This window comes from Bos indicus, chromosome 18 (assembly GCF_029378745.1).
Source record: "Bos indicus isolate NIAB-ARS_2022 breed Sahiwal x Tharparkar chromosome 18, NIAB-ARS_B.indTharparkar_mat_pri_1.0, whole genome shotgun sequence".
NCBI classification, from domain to species: Eukaryota; Metazoa; Chordata; class Mammalia; order Artiodactyla; family Bovidae; genus Bos; species Bos indicus.
In genome coordinates this window covers 12,288,240-12,308,440 of record NC_091777.1, presented here as the reverse complement: position 1 = coordinate 12,308,440, position 20,201 = coordinate 12,288,240, and the positions used below count along the sequence as shown (strand labels likewise).

The 20,201-nt window shown below is 44.7% G+C and overlaps 1 protein-coding gene across 1 annotated transcript in view; it reads left to right on the top strand.

Moving 5' to 3' along the window:
- The first annotated feature begins 4,155 nt into the window (after positions 1 to 4,155).
- GINS2 (GINS complex subunit 2) overlaps positions 4,156 to 20,201 on the top strand; it is a 39,110-nt gene continuing 23,064 nt past the window's right edge. The window contains exons 1-2 of the mRNA XM_019978790.2: positions 4,156 to 4,345; positions 4,566 to 4,680. Of these exons, the coding sequence (XP_019834349.1) occupies positions 4,256 to 4,345; positions 4,566 to 4,680 (205 nt within the window). The 5' untranslated portion in view covers positions 4,156 to 4,255. The remainder of the gene's footprint in view (positions 4,346 to 4,565; positions 4,681 to 20,201) is intronic.

Sequence of the window (20,201 nt, the reverse complement as noted above, 5' to 3'; positions counted from 1 at the left end):
GTCCAATGGTTATGACTCCCCCTTCCAATGCAGGGGAGGTGGGTTCGACTCCTGGTTGGGGAACTAGGTCCCACGTGCTGTGGGGCACAGCCAAAAGTTTAAAAAAAATAAATTATTAACTGATCAACTCTGAGCTTCAGCTTCCTCTATCTTCAAAAGAAGGTAGTAACCAGGTTGTTGGGAAGATGAAACAGATGACCATACGTACAGAACCTAGAGTGTTACCGATTATGCTGATGTTTGCAAAGCTGTGTTTGAGGAGATCCACCAGGCGAAGTCTGTGGTCGCAAACTTGTGAGGGGGTTGTTGGGTTTTCCGTGGACTTGACCCTTCATGAAAGGTCAGGCATGCTGTATCAGTCAGGGAGGGGGGTTACATCTTTGGGGTTGGTCTAGAATGACAATTTTTTTCTGAGCCCAAGACATGGCTGCCTGATTCTTATTTCTTGAGTCTGTTCTTCCTTAAATACATTCCCAGGGGAAATGGTTACTAATGCTTGCAGTTTATTTTCCATTTATTTTTAATGCTAAAGCCACACATACTAATTAAAACCAGCAACCAAAAAAAGCTTTGTAAGTGGCTTCCCGCAAAGTGTGTGTGGAGGGGTTGGTGTGTGGAGGGCAGAGGTCACGGTCAGTGTCAACTTAGGAGGAATGAACAGCTCTGGTCGCCCATGAAGCCCATTATCCCTAACCCCGTGTGTCCCAGCAATGTTCCTAGGCTCCAAGAGGCGAGGCAGTGATCGCGTCCTCGACGTGGGATTCATGCTGTATGCCTCTGGGAGGGGAGGCTGGGAGGGGAGAAAAGTGTGAAAACAGATGGAAATGTAATTTTTTAATGACAGCAGCAGATGGCAAAAAGACACAAGAGTGTATTGGCACTGTGTCGGAGGCATTTGAGAGCTCCCACCCGGCTCAGCTGTGATGTGCGCCCTGCGGCTCACGGGCTGGCTCCCCTGCCAGACTCTGGTGGCCTGCAAACAGCAGGGAGGGACTCGCAGGCCCAGCGGCGGCGATTAGGGGGACGCTGCCGGCTGTGCGGAGCCACAGGCGGCTGGGAAAGACCTGTGGCCACTGGGTGGGGTCCGGAGGCTTCCCGGGCCAGGCTTGCCGGGACCCTGCAGGCAGTCCTCGGGCTCTGGTTTCAGACCGTCCCTCCTCTTGGTCCCCTGGCTGTTGCCCTAGGTGCCACCGCTAGTGCTCAGCTAGACATCCGGTCCCAGCCTTCAGGTGATTCTCCTGCTGCTGGACTGGGTCCCATCCCCACTCCGCCCCCCAGAGCTCTCTTTCTGTAAACTGCTCATCCATTCACGTCACTCCCCGACCTGCATCTCTCACCCGGCCCGCTCAGGATCTGGTCAGGTTCTGGGGAGCAGCTTACACAGCGGCCCTGGATGACGGGAGCTGTCTGTCTTTCCTGCTTCATTCACCAGCACTCAGCAGGGAGAAGGACACCTTGAGGGCTGTCGTGAGCAGAGCCAGCCCTGCCGCCAGGTGCAGGAACCACGGCTGTCTGCACAGCTGGGCCAGACGCATCTGAGAACTTCGCCTACATCAGTCGTTCGCTCCCAGCCTCCCGAGGGCTTTAGGAGGTGAAGGTGGGAAGAGGTACCAGTTGGAGCGGCTGGGCCCCACCAGTAAAATTCGCCAGTGGCCAGAAACAGCAGGAGAGCCAGGCCTGCAGGGGTCATGCTATCACCCCTGCCTTGAGACCTTAGAGGGGCCCAGGTAGTGAAGCAGTCTTTGTCCTTGGAGGGTACCATCCCAAGGGCCCCTTTCAGCTGCGATGAGGGAAGAGAGTTTCAGGAGGAGGTGTTTTTCTGCTCTGCATGTCCCTTCTGCTTCCATGACTAAGTCTAGCCACCTCCCTAGCTGGGAGACGCCACCTGCAACAAGTCACTGCTTCCCCGCCATTCCCCGGGGACCACAGGAGAGCAGTGGACATCTGGGTGGTTTCCACCTTTTGGCTGTTGTGAATCATGGTGCTTTAACAAGGTCCCCCTAAGGACCTTGGCCAATACCTTGTTCAATACTTGTTTGCCCAATATTTGTCCAATACTTTGGCCACCAGATGCAACTCATTTGAAAAGACCCTGATGCTGGGACAGATTGAAGGCGGGAGGAGAAGGGGACGACAGAGGATGAAATGGTTGGATGGCATCACTGACTCAATGGACATGAGTTTGAGTAAGCTCTGGGAGTTGGCGATGGACAGGGAGGCCTGGCGTGCTGCAGTCCGTGGGGTCACAAAGAGTCGGACACAACTGAGTAACTGAACTGAACTGAAGGACCTTGGTGTCTACTCCAGTTTGAGGCTCCAAGACGCCACCGTTTTGTAGTGTGGAAGGCCGCACCCCCTTTGTCTCGTTCTGCCTACAGCCCTGTGACGTAAGCAGCAGCAAGTCCCCACGTTCCCAGAAAGGACGCCAGGACACTGGGCTCTGCTAGCACTCACGATCCCACCAGGGCCTCTCTGAACCTCGGCTCTCCCACCAGCTCTTTTCCTTTGTGCTTTTACAGTCTGCGGAAATCAGGGAGGGAAGCCTCTCCAACTTTGAAACACAAATATTTGCCAGTCAAGGAAACATTGCCCCATCAATCAAAACCCAGACAAGTTGGCACACACTCTCTGCAGATGCCTGAGGGAGCTTCTATTTTAGGAGGGGCCAGGTGGCCTGCCACCCCCCTCTTCCCCAAATACCCTGGGGACTCCTTCCCTTCCTACCTCTCTTGCAGATGAAAATACAGAGGTTCAGAGTGGTCACTTGCTCTCGGTTAGACAGCATTCCCGAGGGATCTTTTATTTTCTTGGAAAGTATTTGTCTTCGTAAATGACACAATGAAGGAAATCTCCAGGCTCCTCATGATCATTTCCAACGCAGATAAACAACAAACCGCTTTCCAGGCCGTGTGAATGGGCAGAACTGGATGATGGCTTTATTTCATCTTCCCAACAACCTGGCATGGGGCAGTTTTCTGGATTGTTAGACGGGAAAGTGTGTGGTTTTGTGGGGTGAGGGAGCTTTCCTGAAGGGATCTAGAACCCTGAAATACTCCTGTCACATATGCTTTTTCTTGGAGCCTAAAGCTAATGCTGTCAAATTCAGCATCACCTTCCCCCCCACCCCAGTCCTCCTCTAGCTGCTTCACCTCAGGTGGAAGCTCTGCTGGCTTATCATCACGCCACTGGAATCCCCCTGACCCTGGTTAGAGGTCAGTCCTCTATCCTCACCCAGACCACTGAATCAGAAGTCTGAGGGAGCGTGCACGTCAACACGGGGCATCTCTGGGGGAAGGGTGAGGGAGGGTAGGGAAGGGATGCTGCCAGAGGAGGGCCTGAGAACCACTGCTGCAATGGTTCACGTGAACCCACTCTATAGAGGGCACCCGGACGGACCAACAGTTAATAGCCGGACTCACTGATCCGTATTTGCAAACTCGCCCCTTCACAGGTTTTCACCTGCGGAGCCTGTAAAAGTGCAGGTTGTGAGCCTTTTCTCCAGCAGTTTCTGAATGGGAATATGTGGGTGCGATGAAGGAATCTGCATTGGCCAGAAGATTGTGAACTTAAAGGAAACAACGCCTTCCCTCACTCTATTTGGGTGGGTCGGTGGGGGCACCGCGTTTGTGTAGCCAGGTTACACCGTTACCAATTACATGCTTTAACTCCTGGCTCCGAAGGGGGCGACAGAGGATGAGATGATTGGGTGGCATCACCGACTCGATGGACATGAGTTTGAGCAAGCTGGGGGAGATGGTGATGGACAGGGAGGCCTGGCGCGCTGCAGTCCAAGGGGTTGCAAAGAGTCGGACACGACTGAGCGAATGAACAACTCCCGGCCCCGAAGCCCACCCAGCCCCATTTTGACTCGCGGTGTGGGAAGGCAGGCGCCCGGGGCTCGTGAAGGGCCACCGAGGGCGGTCCTAGGTGCAGGTGAGCCGGCGGCTCCAAGTTAGCGGCGCACGGGAGGGACGAGACCGGGACACGGGGACGGGCGGGGCCTGCCTCGAGGGGGCAGGACCCGCTCCGCAGTCACGTTCAAGATGGCCAATCCGCGGGCTCGTAACAGTCATTCTCCCCGCCTTCCACCGCCCCACGTAAAGCGCCGTCTTCCTATAGGCCGGCCAGGGCTCCTTCCGGTCAGGGGGCGGGCTCTGCGCGGTGGCGGGAAAGCGGCAGACACAGTGGTGTTTTCTCGGAAACTGAGGGACCTGAGGCGGCGGCGGCGAGCCCTGGGTCGGCCGGTGGCGACGCCATGGATGCAGCGGAGGTGGAGTTTCTGGCCGAGAAGGAGCTGGTCACCATCATCCCGAACTTCAGCCTGGACAAGATCTACCTCATCGGGGTGAGAACCGCCGGGCCCCCGGCTCGGTCTGGTGGGCTCCCGCTCCTGGCGGGCTGGGTTGTCGGGGCCCAGGCCCGCAGATGTAGTCGGGCGGGGCTGGGGAACCGGTGCAGGGTGGTGGCGGGGCGCGGGGCCGGTCGAGACCGCGCAGGGCGTCAGCTCGCGTACTGCGGAGGTCCAAGCCCTGCACTTGTGAGTGACGGGGTGTGCGTGTTTGCAGGGCGACCTGGGGCCTTTCAACCCCGGCCTACCGGTGCAGGTACCTCTGTGGCTGGCAGTCAACCTGAAGCAGAGACAGAAGTGTCGGCTGCTCCCACCTGAATGGATGGACGTGGGTGAGGACGCGGAGGGGGCCCCGCGAGGGGTTGGGAGACGGGGTGCCGTTTGGGGCGTGTGTACCAACTGTAGTTCAGGTTTTCACTGTAATATTATTTCCACTCGCTTTATTTAAAAATTTTTTTGAATTTTATTTTTATTTGTTTAGCTGCTCCAGGTCCTAGTTGCAGGCATGCAGGGTCTTTTAGTTGTGATTTGGGGGATCTAATTCCTTGACCAGGGATTGAACCTGGGCCCCTTTCAGTGCGGGTTGGTGGGGAGTCTTAGCCACTGGATCACCAGGGAGGTCCCTGATTTTTATTTTATATTGGAGTATTAGTTGAATAACAACGTTGTGTTGGTTCCTGGTGTGCAGCAAAGTGATTCAGGTATATGTGCACCTCAGGCGGAAAATCCCATGGACGGAGGAGCCTGGTAGGCTGCAGTCCGTGGGGTCTCGAAGAGTCAGACACGACTGACCGGCTTCACTTTCACTTTTCACTTTCATGCGTTGGAGAAGGATGGCAACCCACTCCAGTGTTCTTGCCTGGAGAATCCCAGGGACGGGGGAGCCTGGAGGGCTGCCGTCTATGAGGTCACACAGAGTCGGACACGACTGAAGCGACTTAGCAGCAGCAGCACGTGTCCACTGTTTTTTGAAATTCTACATCTTGGTTATTAGAGAATATTGAGCAGAGTTCCATGTGCTATACAGTAGGTGCTTGTTGGTTATCCATTTAAAATCTAGCAGGACACATTCCTGTAGCACATAGAACTGTGCTCAAGGTTATGTGGCATCCTGAATGGGAGGGGAGTTTGGGGGAGAATGGATATATGTACATGGATGGCTGAGTCCCTTTGCTGTTCACCTGAAACTGTCACAACATTGTTTGTTAATTGGCTATACCCCAATACAAAATGGGGCTTCCCAGGTGGCTCAGTAGGTAAGAATCCACCTGCAGTGCAGGAATCGCAGGGGGTGTGGGTTTGATCCCTGGGTGGGAAAGATCTCTGGAGGAGGGCATGGCCACCCGCTCCAGTATTCTTGCCTGGAGAATTCCCTTGGACAGAGGAGCCTGTTGGGCTCTTGTCCATAGGGTCGCAAAGAGTTGGACACGACTGAAGCAACTGAGCACGCACACATGCCATACAAAATACAAAATAATAAATACATGTAATAGTGTGTAGATCTCAGTCCCAAACTCCCAGTGTATCACTCCCCTCCACTTTTCCCCTTTCCTAACTCAAAGTTTATTTTCTAAGCCTGAGTCTGTTTCTGTTTTGTAAATAAGTTCATTTGTATCTTTTTTTTCTAGATTTCCCCATATAAGGCATATCATATGGGGAATCTAAAAAATATGTATCACCTATATGATACAGATATTTTCTCCTATATTGTGTGGATTGTTTTTTCACATTTTCCACAGTGTCCTTTGACACACAGTGTTTAAAAATTTTAATGAAGTGCTTTTTTTGTTGCTTGTGCTTTTAGTGTTTGCCTTTTTCTGTCTGGTTCACTTCACTTAGCATGATGATATCCAGGTCCACCCATGTTGCTGCAAGTGACATTATTGCATTCTTTTTAATGGCTGGGTGATGCTCCAGTGTGTGTGTGTGTGTGTGTGTACACCACATCTTGTTTATTCATCTGTCGGTGGACATTTGCGTTGCTTCCATGTCTGGGCTATTGTAAACAGGGCTGCAGTGAACATTGGGGTGCGTGTGTTTATTTATTTGTTTTTGGCTGCACTCGCAGTATATGGGATCTTAATTCCCTGACCAGGGATAGAACGCGAGCCCCCTGCACTGAAAGCTCTGAGTCTTAGTCACTGGACTTCCAGGGAAGTCCCACTTGTATCTTTTTTCTTTTTTTTTTTTTTTTTAACAATTTCAGAGAACTCTTTTTTTTTGTTTTTAACATATTTAGTTTTTTATGTATTTATTTTTGGCTGTGTCAGGGGCTTTCCTGATAGCTCAGATGTTAAAGAATCTGCCTTTATGCTGGAGACCCTGGTTCGATTCCCAGGTTAGGAAGATCCACTGGAGAAAGGAAAGGTTACCCACTCCAGTATTTTGGGGCTTCCCTTGTGGCTCAGCTGGTAAAGAATCAGCCTGCAATATGGGGGACCTGGGTTCTATCCCTGGGTTGGGAAGGTCCCCTGGAGAACGGAAAGACTAGCCACTGCAGTATTCTGGCCTGGAGAATTCCATGGGTAGTCCGTGGGGTCTCGAGGAGTCAGAAGTGACTGAGAGACTTTCACTCACCCACTCACTCTTTTGTCTGTGCTGGGTCTTCATTGCTGCACAGGCCTTTGTCTAGTCGTGGTGAGCGGGGGCTACTCCCTAGTTTCGGTGCGCCGGCTTCTCACTGCAGTGGTTCCTCCCATTGCTGAGATCAGCCGCTGTGGGTCACGAGCTCTAGAGCACAGGCTCAGTAGTTGTGGTGCACAGGCTTAGTTGCTCTGCAGCATGTGGGATATTCCCAGACCAGGGATTGATCCTGCCTTGGTTCTTGTCTCCTGCCTTGGCAGGCAGATTCTCTATCACTGAATCACCAGGGAAGCCCTCAGCTTGTACCTTTTTTTTAGTTTGCATTTTTTTCCTCTTATATTTTTAAATTAATAATTTTATTTTTAATTGAAAGATAATTGCTTTACAATATTGGTTTGATTTCTGCCATACATCAACATGATTTAGCTAGAGTGATTTAAGTCAGAGAGAAAAACAAATCTCTTAACCACATGTATATGGAATCTAGAAAGATGGTACTGATAAACCGATTGCAGGGCAGCAGTGGAGATGCAGACATAGAAAACAGCTTGTATCTTTTTGAACTGGGTGTTTTTCAGGTAGATGCCAAGTAGTGGGATTGCAGATTGATGGTAATTCTTTTTTTAGTTTTCTGAGGACCCTCTATACTGTGCTCCATAGTGGCTCCACCAGTTTATATTCCCACCAACTGTGTAGGAGGTTTCCGTTTTCTTCTCACCCTCAGCATTTATTCTTTGTAGTTTTTTAAAAAAACATTTTATTGTAACTTCTGTTTAAGGAAAGTATATGAGTGGCTTCATGGCTAAGTCTTGTCCGCCTCTTGCAACCCCATGGCCTGTAGCCCGCCAGGTTCTTCTGTCTATGGGGTTTCCCAGACAAGATTACTGGAGTGGGTTGCCATTTCCTTCTCCAGGGCATCTGCCTGACCCAGGGATGGAACTCAGCTCTCCTGCATTGCAGGCAGATTCTTTACTGACTGAGGCATCAGGAAGCCTCAGTCAGTAAAAAAAAAAATTTGTAGGTTTTTTTTTTTTTTAATGTATTTTCTTGTCCGAGCTGCATGTCATGTGGGATCTTAGTTCCCTGACCAACCAGGGATCTAACCCATGCCACTTGCCTTGGAAACCTGGAGTCTTAACCACTGAACCTCTACGGAAGTCCTTATCTTTTTTGGAATTTTTGATGATCACCATTCTAATTGGTGTGGGGTGATATCGCATTGTAGGTTTTTTTTTAAAGAACTTTATTTTTTCGTGTTATTTATTTTTTGACCGTCCCGGATCTTCTTTGCCGCATTGGCTTTTCTCTAGTTTCGGCAAGCCAGGGCTGCTTGTTCATCCTGGTGTGCAGGCTTCTCTTGTTGCAGAGCACAGGCCATAGGGCACTCGGGCTTCAGTCGTTGAGTCTCGTGGGCTCAGTAGTCGTGATTTTCAGGCTCTAGAGCACAGGCTCAGTATTGTGAAGCACGGGCTTAGTTACTCCAAGGCATATGGGAATCTTCTCGGACCAGGAATCAAACTGGTATCTCTTGCATTGGCAGGCAGATTCTTCTCTGCTGAGCCACCAGGGAAGCCCTCATTGTAGTTTTGATTGCATTTCTCTAATAATTAGTGATATTAAGCATCTTTTCATGTACCTCTTAGTAGACATCTGTATCTTTGGAGAAAAGTCTTTTTAGGTCTCCTGCCTGTGTTTTGATTGGGTGGTTTTCTTTTCTTTTTTTTTTTTTAATATTGAGATGCATGAGCTCTTGAAAAATTTGGAGATTGATCTTTTAACATCTCCCATTCTGTGGGTTGTCTTTTGTTTATGGTTTAGTTTGCTGTGCAAAAACTTTTGAGTTTAATGAGGTCCTTTTTGTTTTCGATTTTACGTTAGAGTATAGCTGATTAACAATGTTGTGTTAGTTCCAGGTGAACAGCAAAGTGATTCAGTTAAACATATACATGTATCTACCCTTTTTAAATTTCTTTTCTCATTTAGACTATTAGACTATTGAGCAGAGTTCTGTGTGCTATGCAGTAGGTCCTTGTTGGTTATCTACTTTATTAATTTTTAACTTTTTATTTTGTATTGGGGTGTAATTGATTAATAATGTTGTGATGTTACAGGTGGACAGTAAAGTGACTTAGCCATCTGTATATATGTGCCCATTCTCCCCCAAATTCCCCTCTCATTCAGGGTACCACATAACATTGAGTGGAGTTCCATATACTATAGAGTAGGTCCTTGTTGGTTATCCATTTTGAATGTAGCAGAGTGTACATGTCTATTCCAAACTCCCTAACTATTCTTTCCCCCTGGCAACCATAAGTTCTTTCTCTGTGAGTCTCTGTTTCGTAGGTTTGTTTGTATCATTTCTTTTTAGATTCCACATATATGGAATGTCATATGATATTTCTCTTCTGTCTGACTTACTTCACTATGACAATTTCTAGGTCCATTCATGTTGCTACAAATGCATTATTTCATTCTTTTTAATGGCTGAGTAATATTCCTAGGGTATATGTAACATTTCTTTATCCATTCCTCTCTGGACATTTAGGTTGCTTACGTGTCTTGGCTGTTGTCAACAATGCTGCAATGAACACTGGGATGTGTGTATCCTTTAGGATCATGTTTTTCTCTGGATATATGCCCGGAGTGGGATTGCAGGGCCGTATATATGATAGCTCTGTTTTTTAAGGAACCTCCATACTGTTCTCCAGAGTGGCTGCACCAATTTACATTCCCACCAACAGTGTCGGAGAGTTCCCTTCTCTCCACACCCTCTACAGCATTTATTGTGTGTGCATTTTTTGATGGTAGCTATTCTGGCTGCTGTGAAGCGATATCTCATTGTAGTTTTGATTTGCATCTCTCTAATAACCAGCGATGTTAAACATTTTTAAGTGCCTTTGGCCATCTGTCTTCTTTGGAGAAATGTCTATTTAGGTCTTCTGCCCATTAGTTGATTGGGTTGTTTTAATGCTGTTAAGCATCCTGAGCTTTTGTAAATTTTGGAGACTAATCCCTTGTTGGTCACATCATTTGCAGACATCTCCCATTCTGTGGGTTGTCTTTTTTGTTTTTATTTTACGTTGGAGTGTAGTTGATTAACAATGTTGTATTATTTTCAGGTGTACAGAAAAGTAATTCAGTTATACATATACATGTATTTTCTCTTTTTCAAATTCTTTTTTCATTTAAGCTATTAGAGATTGTTGAGAGTTCCCTGTGCTGTACAGTAGGTCCTTATTGGTTATCTGTTTTAAACATTTTAGTGTGTATATGTCAATCCCAAGCTCTCAATTCATCCCTTCCCTCCACCTTTTTCCACTGGTAATCCTGTTTGTTTTTTTTTAGTCTGTGACTGTTTCTGTTTTGTAAATAAGTGTATTTGCATATTTTTCATTTGTGCATATAAGCGACATTATGTGATATGTGCCTTTCTCTGTGTGGCTTACCTCACTTAGTATGATAATCTTCAGGTGTATCCATGTTACTGCATGTGGCATTATTTCATTCTTTTTCATGGCTGAGTAATATTCCAGTGTATATATGTAGCGTATCTTCTTTATGAATTTATCTGTTGATGGACATTTAGGTTTCTTCCTTGTCTCAGCTATTGTAAGCAGCGCTGCTGTGAACATAGGTGTGCGTGTATCTTTTTAAATTATAGCTTTGTCCAAATATATGCCCAGGAGTGGGATTGCTGGATCATATGGTAACTCTGTTTTTAGTTTTTTAAGGAACCTCCATACTGTTCTCCATAGTGACTGTTGTTCAGTAGCTAAGTTGTGTCTGACTCTTTGCGACCCCATGGACTGCAGCACACCAGGCTACTCTGTCCTCCACTGTCTCCCAGAGTTTATTCAACTTTGTGTCCATTGGGTTGATGATGCTATCTAACTGTCTCATCTTCTGCCCCTTCTTCTTTTGCCTTCAATCTTTTCCAGCATCAGGGTCTTTTCCAAGGAGTCAACTCTTGGCATCAGGTGGCCAAAGTATTGGAAATTCAGCATCAGGATGTTCAATGAATATTCAGGGTTGATTTCTTCTAGGATTGACTGGTCTGATCTTGCAGTCCAGTGAACTCTCAAGAGTCTTCAGCACCACGGTCTGTTCCCAGCAACGGTGTAGGAGGTTTCCCTTTTCTCCACACCCTCTCCAGCATTTACTGTTTGTAAACTTTTTGATGATGGCCATTCTGACCAGTGTGAGGTGATACCTCATTGTAGTTTTGGTTTGCATTTCTCTAATAATTAGTGATGTTGAGCATCTTCTCATGTGCCTGTGGTCATCTGTGTGTCTTCTTTGGACAGAAGTCTGTTTAGGTCTCCTTCCATTTTTTTGATGGGTTGTTTATTTTTTTGATATTGAGCTACATGAACTCTTTGTCAGTTTTGGACATTGATCCCTTGTTGGTCTCATCATTTGCAAATATTTCTCCCATTTTGTGGATTGTCTTATTTTCCTTATGGTTTCCTCTGCTGTGCAAAAGCTTTTCAGTTTCATTTGGTACCATTTATTTTTGGTTTTAATTTTTATTTTCTATCCGAGTGCAGTTGAATAACAGTGTTCTTAGTTCCAAGTGTACAGCATAGTAACTCAGTGATACATATACATATGTCTCTTTCTCAAATTCTTCTCCTATTTGGTTATTAAAGAATAGTGAGCAGAGTTATGTTTGGTATACTGTGGATCCTTGTTGGTTATTTATTGTAAATATAGTAGTGTGTTTATGTCAGTCCCAAACTCCCAATTTATCTTTCCCCTCCACTTTTCTGTGAGTCTGTTTCTGTCTCATAAATAAGTTCATTTGTATCTTTGTCTGGCTTACGTCACTTATTTTGATAATCTCCAGGTCCATCCATGTGGCTGCAAATGGAATTATATCATTGTTTTTTTTTTTTAATTGACGTATAGATCATTTATAATGTTGTGCCATCTCAGCTACACAGCAAACTGACTCAGTTATGTATTTTTTTTTAATATTCCTTTCCATTATGGTTTATCCCAGGAGGTTGGCTATAGTTCCAGTGTTAACCAGTAGGACCCTGTTGTTTATCCAGCCTAACAGTTTGCATCTGCCAACCCAACACTCCCAGTCCACTCCCCCTACTCCCGCTTACCAGTCACAGTCTGGTCTCTGTGTGAGTCTGTTTCTGCTTTGTAGATAGGTTCATTTGGGCCATGTTTTTTTTTTTTAGGTGTTCATAACTCTTTATTTGACATAGTTTCAAACTTACAGAAACATTGTAAGAGTACTGTAAACAAAATCCATATACCCTCTACACAGATTCACCAGTTTCCATCTGCCAGTCTGTGTATTAGATCAGATCAGTCGCTCAGTTGTGTCTGACTCTTTGCGACCCCATGAATTGCAGCCCGCCAGGCCTCCCTGTCCATCACCAACTCCCGGAGTTCACTCAGACTCACGTCCATTGAATCAGTGATGCCATCCAGCCATCTCATCCTCTGTCGTCCTCTCCTCCTCCTGCCCCCAACCCCTCCCAGCATCAGAGTCTTTTCCAATGAGTCAACTCTTCACATGAGGTAGCCAAAGTACTGGAGTTTCAGCTTCAGCATCATTCCTTCCAAAGAAATCCCAGGCCTGATCTCCTTCAAAATGGACTGGTTGGATCTCTTTGCAGTCCAAGGGACTCTCAAGAGTCTTCTCCAACACCACAGTTCAAAAGCATCAATTCTTCGGTGCTCAGCCTTCTTCACAGTCCAACTCGCACATCCATATGTGACCACAGGAAAAACCATAGTCTTGAGTAGACAAACCTTTGTTGGCAAAGTAATGTCTCTGCTTTTGAATATGCTGTCTAGGTTGGTCATAACTTTCCTTCCAAGGAGTAAGCGTCTTTTAATTTCATGGCTGCAGTCACCATCTGCAGTGATTTTGGAGCCCCCCAAAATAAAGTCTGACACTGTTTCCACTGTTTCCCCATCTATTTCCCATGAAGTGATGGGACCAGATGCCATGATCTTCGTTTCTGAATGTTGAGCTTTAAGCCAACTTTTTCACTCTCCACTTTCACTTTCATCAAGAGGCTTTTGAGTTCCTCTTCACTTCCTGCCATAAGGGTGATGTCATCTGCATATCTGAGGTTATTGATATTTCTCCCGGCAATCTTGATTCTAGTTTGTGCTTCTTCCAGTCCAGGGTTCCTCATGATGTACTCTGCATATAAGTTAAATAAGCAGGGTGACAATATACAGCCTTGACGAACTCCTTTTCCTATTTGGAACCAGTCTATTGTTCCATGTCCAGTTCTAACTGTTGCTTCCTGACCTGCATATAGGTTTCTCAAGAGGCAGGTCAGATGGTCTGGTATTCCCATTTCTTGAAGAATTTTCCACAGTTTATTGTGATCCACACAGTCAAAGGCTTTGGCATAGTCAATAAAGCAGAAATAGATGTTTTTCTGGAATTCTCTTGCTTTTTCCATGATCCAGCGGATGTTGGCACTTTGATCTCTGGTTCCTTTGCCTTTTCTAAAGCCAGATTGAACATCTGGAAGTTCACGGTTCACATATTTCTGAAGCCTGGCTTGGAGAATTTTGAGCATTACTTTACTAGCGTGTGGGATGAGTGCAATTGTGTGGTAGTTTGAGCATTCTTTGGCATTGCCTTTCTTTGGGATTGGAATGAAAACTGACCTTTTCCAGTCCTGTGGCCACTGCTGAGTTTTCCAAATTTGCTGGCATATTGAGTGCAGCACTTTCACCGCATCATCTTTCAGGTTTTGGAATAGCTCAACTGGAATTCCATCACCTCCACTAGCTTTGTTCGTAGTGATGCTTTCTAAGGCCCACTTGACTTCGCATTCCAGAATATCTGGCTCTAGGTCAGTGATCACACCATCATGATTATCTGGGTCGTGAAGATCTTTTTTGTACAGTTCTTCTGTGTATTCTTGCCACCTCTTCTTAATATCTTCTGCTTCTGTTAGGTCCATACCATTTCTGTCCTTTATCGAGCTTATCTTTGCATGAAATATTCCTTTGGTATCTCTGATTTTCTTGAAGAGATCCCTAGTCTTTCCCATTCTGTTGTTTTCCTCTATTTCTTTGCATTGATCGCTGAGGAAGGCTTTCTTACCTCTTCTTGCTATTCTTTGGAACTCTGCATTCAGATGCTTATATCTTTCCTTTTCTCCTTTGCTTTTCACTTCTCTTCTTTTCACAGCTATTTGTAAGGCCTCCCCAGACAGCCATTTTGCTTTTTTGCATTTCTTTTCTATGGGAATGGTCTTGATCCCTGTCTCCTGTACAATGTCACGAACCTCATTCCGTAGTTCATCAGGCACTCTATCTATCAGATCTAGGCCCTTAAATCTATTTCTCACTTCCACTGTATAATCATAAGGGATTTGATTTAGGTCATACCTGAATGGTCTAATGGTTTTCCCTACTTTCTTCAATTTAAGTCTGAATTTGGCAAAAAGGAGCTCATGATCTGAGCCACAGTCAGGTCCTGGTCTTGTTTTTGCTGACTGTATAGAGCTTCTCCATCTTTGGCTGCAAAGAATATAATCAATCTGATTTCGGTGTTGACCATCTGGTGATGTCCATGTATAGAGTCTTCTCTTGTGTTGTTGGAAGAGGGTGTTTGCTATGACCAGTGCATTTTCTTGGCAAAACTCTATTAGTCTTTGCCCTGCTTCATTCCGTATCCCAAGGCCAAATTTTCCTGTTACTCCAGGTGTTTCTTGACTTCCTGCTTTTGCATTCCAGTCCCCTATAATGAAAAGGACATCTTTTTTGGGTGTTAGTTCTAAAAGGTCTTGTAGGTCTTCATAGAACCGTTCAACTTCAGCTTCTTCAGCGTTACTGGTTGGGGCATAGACTTGGATTACTGTGATATTGAATGGTTTGCCTTGGAAATGAACAGAGATCATTCTGTTGTTCTTGAGATTGCATCCAAGTACTGCATTTCGGACTCTTTTGTTGACCATGATGGCCACTCCATTTCTTCTAAGGGATTCCTGCCTGCAGTAGTAGATATAATGGTCATCTGAGTTAAATTCACCCATTCCAGTGTATAGGCATATTAATTTTTTCTTGAATCACTGAGAATAAGTTGGAGACAATGTATGCCTTTAGCAGTACACAATGTGTACTTCCTAAGAGCAAGAGTATTTTCTTATATTACTTCAGTATAATTCTCCAAATTATGAAATTTAGCATTGATACAATATTATTATCTAATTCACAATCCATATTCAGATTTTTAAATTGTCCCACTAGTGTTCTCTACAGCTATTATTTCTCCATTTCAGGATCCAGTTAACAGTCCCGCAAGGGATTTAGTGCTCTTTTTCTATAGATTCCTTTAATCTGGAACATTTCCTCAATCTTTGTCTTTATTGATCTTAAAATTTTTAAGGGTACAGCAGTTATTTTATAGACTGTCTGTCAGCTTGGATTTGCCTCACATTTCCTCAGAATTAGATTCAGGTTATACATTTTTAGCAGAGATGCCTGGGAAGTGATGTTGGGGCTTCCTCATTGCATTTTATCAAGAGGCACATAATGGGAAGGAAACCAAAAAAAAAGAGGCGGTATATGTATATATATCGGAGAAGGCAATGGCACCTCACTCCAGTACTCTTGCCTGGAAAATCCCATGGACGGAGGAGCCTGGTGGGCTGCAGTCCCTGGGGTCGCTGGGAGTCGGATACGACTGAGCGACTTCACTTTGACTTTTCACTTTCATGCATTGGAGAAGGAAATGGCAACCTACTCCAGTGTTCTTGCCTGGAGAATCCCAGGGATGGGGGAGCCTGGTGGGCTGCCGTCTATGAGGTCACACAGAGTCGGACATGACTGAAGCAACTTAGCAGCAGCAGCAGCAGCAGCATGTGTATATATATAGCTGATTTAGGCTTCTCTGGTAGCTCAATTGGTAAAGAATCCGCTTGCAATGCAGCAAACCCCAGTTCGATTCCTGGGTTGAGAAGATCCGTAGAGAAGGGATAAGCTGTCCTCTCCAGTATTCTTGGGCTTTCCTGGTGGCTCAAATGGTAAAAAACCTGCCTGCAATGCGAGCTACCTGAGTTTGATCCCTGGGCTGGGAAGATCCCCTGGAGGAGGGCATGGCAACCCACTCCAGTATTCTTGCCTGGAGAATCCCATGGACAGAAGAGCCTGGTGGGCTGCAGTCCACGGGGTGGCAAAGAGTTGGACATGACTGAGCAACTGAGCACAGCATAGCTGATTCACTTCGCTGTCCAGTAGAAACTAACACAGCATTGTAGAGCAACTGTCCTCCAAAAAGAAAAACAGGCACATAACATCAGATTGCCCTGAAATCGATGAACTTAACTTTGATCTGTTTTCTTATCATTTTCTTACCTAGCAGTTTTTGCATCCATTGATTTACTTCTATACTTATTTGCTGTCATTTTATTGTAAAACAGAGCCCATCACATCTAATTATATATATATGTATGCATTTATTTATATTAAAAGGAACTAATGGATTTTTATTTTATGCAATTGGTTAAAACCAACTATATTTTACTATATACTTTAATATTAAAGTTATTTCAAATTTGGCCAGTGGGAGCCCCTTTGGGCTGGCTGCTCTGTCCTTTTATTATGTCACTATCATTCTTTGAGCACATTTTTATTTCTGGGACAAGATGTTTCAGGCTTAGTTAAGCTTTCCCTACCCCAAACTCAGATTGGTCTTCTCAGCTTGTTTTATTTTAATGGAGAACAGCATTGAAGAACCACATGCCATGGACTTCCCTGGTGATGCAGTGGCTAATACTTTACCATCCGATGCAGAGGGTAGGAGTTCAGTCCCTGGTCAGGAAACTAAGATCCCACATGCTGCAGCCAAAAATCCAAAAATAGTGTTACAAACACTATTGTAACAACTTCAATAAAGAGTTTAAAAAATTGGTACACATCAAAAAAAATCTTGGGAAAAAAAAAAAAGAAGCCTTGTGCCAAGCAAGCATACTGTTGCTTCTACCCTCTCCTCAGACAAGCTAGGGAAAATTTAAATATACAGTATATATGCACACACACTGGATTTTTTTTTTTTATCATATATTTCAAGTTCTCACAATAGAATTGGACTTGCAGGTGTAAGGGTATGGGTGATTGTCACTAATATTTCCATCTCCTCTCCCACCTTTTTCTACGTTTTAATTGCATATAAATATGGAAAAATTAAGAATGATGCTGTGTCTGCTTTCTGTTCTGTAACGCTGTGTTTGTGTGTACACGTGTGCGCTCAGTAGGTAAATTGTGTCAGACTATTTGCGACCCCATGGACTGTAGCCCGCCAGGCTCCTCTGTCCATGGGATTTTAGGCAAGAATACTGAGTGGGTTGCCATTTCCTGCTCCAGGATATGCCATATTTTAGATTCCACATATAACTGATATATGATTTGTCCTGACTTACCTCACTTAGTTTGGTGATGTCTAGTTCCATCCATGTTGCTGCAAATGGCATCATACTATTCTTTTTTATGGATGAGTAGTATTTCATTGTGTGTATTTACCATATAAATATATATGAATTCATCTTTATGAATTTATCTGTTGATGGACATTTGGGTTTCTTCCATGTCTCAGCTATTGTAAGCAGTGCTGCTATGAACATAGGGTGCATTGTAACTTTTTGAATTATAGTTTTGTCCAAGAAAGGCAATGCCAAAGAATGCTCAAACTACCACACAATTGCACTCATCTCACACGCTAGTAAAGTAATACTCAAAATTCTCCAAGCCAGGCTTCAGCAATACGTGAACCGTGAACTTCCAGATGTTCAATCTGGCTTTAGAAAAGGCAGAGGAACCAGAGATCAAAGTGTCAACATCCGCTGGATCATGGAAAAAGCAAGAGAGTTCCAGAAAAACATCTATTTCTGCTATTGACTATGCCAAAGCCTTTGACTGTGTGGATCACAATAAACTGTGGAAAATTCTTCAAGAGATGGGAATACCAGACCATCTGACCTGCCTCTTGAGAAACCTATATGCAGGTCAGGAAGCAACAGTTAGAACTGGACATGGAACAACAGACTGGTTCCAAATAGGAAAAGGAGTACATCAAGGCTGCATATTGTCACCCTGCTTATTTAACTTATATGCAGAGTACATCATAAGAAACACTGGGCTGGAAGATGCACAAGCTGGAATCAAGATTGCTGGGAGAAATATCAGTAACCTCAGATATGCAGATGACACCACCCTTATGGCAGGAAGTGAAGAGGAACTAAAAAGCCTCTTGATGAAAGTCAAAGAGGAGAGTGAAAAAGTTGGCTTAAAGCTCAGCATTCAGAAAACGAAGATCATGGCATCTGGTCCCATCACTTCATGGGAAATAGATGGGGAATCAGTGTCAGACTGGAAACAGTGTCAGACTTTACTTTTGGGGGCTCCAAAATCACTGCAGATGGTGATTGCAGCCATGAAATTAAAAGACGCTTACTCCTTGGAAGCAAAGTTATGATCAACTTAGATAGCATATTGAAAAGCAGAGACATTACTTTGCCAACAAAGGTCCGTCTAGTCAAGGCTATAGTTTTTCCTGTGGTCATGTATGGGTGTGAGAGTTGGACTGTGAAGAAGGCTGAGCGCCGAAGAATTGATGCTTTTGAACTGTGGTGTTGGAGAAGACTCTTGAGAGTCCCTTGGACTGCAAGGAGATCCACCCAGTCCATTCTAAAGGAGATCAGGCCTGGGATTTCTTTGGAAGGAATGATGCTAAAGCTGAAACTCCAGTACTTTGGCTACCTCATGCGAAGAGTTGGCTCATTGGAAAAGACTCTGATGCTGGGAAAGACTGAAGGCAGTAGAAGGGGATGACAGAGGATGAGATGGTTGGATGGCATCGCCAACTTGATGGACATGAGTTTGAGTCAACTTGGGGAGTTGGTGATGGACAGGGAGGCCTGGCGTGCTGCAATTCATGGGGTCGCAAAGGGTCAGACACGACTGAGCGACTGAACTGAACTGAACTGATGCCCAATAGTTGGATCGTATGATAGGTCTAGTTTTGTTTTCTGAGGAACCTTCATGCTGATCTCCATGGTGGCTGCACCGACTTACAGTGCCACCGACAGCTTGGGAGGTCTCTTCCCCACACCCGCTCCAGTATTTATTGTTTGTACACTTGTTGATGATGGCCTTTCTGACAGATGGGAGGTGATATCTCATTCTGGTTCTGCTTTGCATTCCTCTAATAATTATGTGATGTTGATCTCTTCTCATGTGCTTCTTGCACAGCTGTATGTATTATTTGGAGAAAAGTCTATTGGAGTCTTCTTCCTTTAAGCGATTGGATTGTTTATTTTTATATCAAGCTGCATAAGATCTTGTAATTTTGGAGATTGATATCTTGTGGGTCTAATCATTTGCAAATACTTTTTCCCATTCTGTGGGTTATCTTTTCATTTTGTTTATGGTTTCTGTTGCTGTGTGAGAGTTTTTGTTTAGTTATGTCCCATTTGTTTACTTTGATTTTTAGTTTTTTATTGCAGTTTAGTTGATTAATAAAGTTGTTAGTTTCAGGTGTACAGCATAGTGATTCAGTTGTATATATACATGTATCTACACTTGTTCAAATTCTTTTCCCATTTCAGTTATAACAGAATAGTGAGTAGAGTTTCCTCTCTTATACAGTTGATCCTTGTTGGTTATTTATTTTAAATATAGTAGTGTGTGTGTATGTCATTTCCATACTCCCAATTTATCCCTCACCTCCACTGTTCCCTTTTGCTAATAATAAGTTTGTTTTCTAAGTCTCTGAGTCTGTTTCTATTTTGTAAATAAATTCATTTGTATTTTTTTTAGACTTCACATAAAACCATATAATATGGTATTTGTCTTTCTCTGTGTGGTTAGTTTACATAGTATGATAATCTCCAGGTTCATCCACGTTGCTGCAGATGTCATTGTTTTTTTTTTGGCTGACTAACACTCTGTTGTGTGTACACACCACGTCTTCTTTATCCACTCAGCTGTCGCTGCACATCTGGGCTGCTTCCATGTCTTGGGTGCTGTAAGCAGTGCTGTGGTGAACGTTGGGGTGCATGTAATCCTTTGGAACTGTGGTTTTCTCCAGATATGTGACCAGGATTGGGATTCCTGGATCATATGCTAGCTCTTTTTTTAGCTTTTTAAGGACCTCCTTACTGTACTCCATAGTGGCTGCACTATTTTACGTTCCCACCAGCAGGGTAGGAGGGTACTCTTTTCTCCAGACTCTCTCCAGCATTTATTGTTGGTAGACTTTTTGATGATGGCCATTCTGACT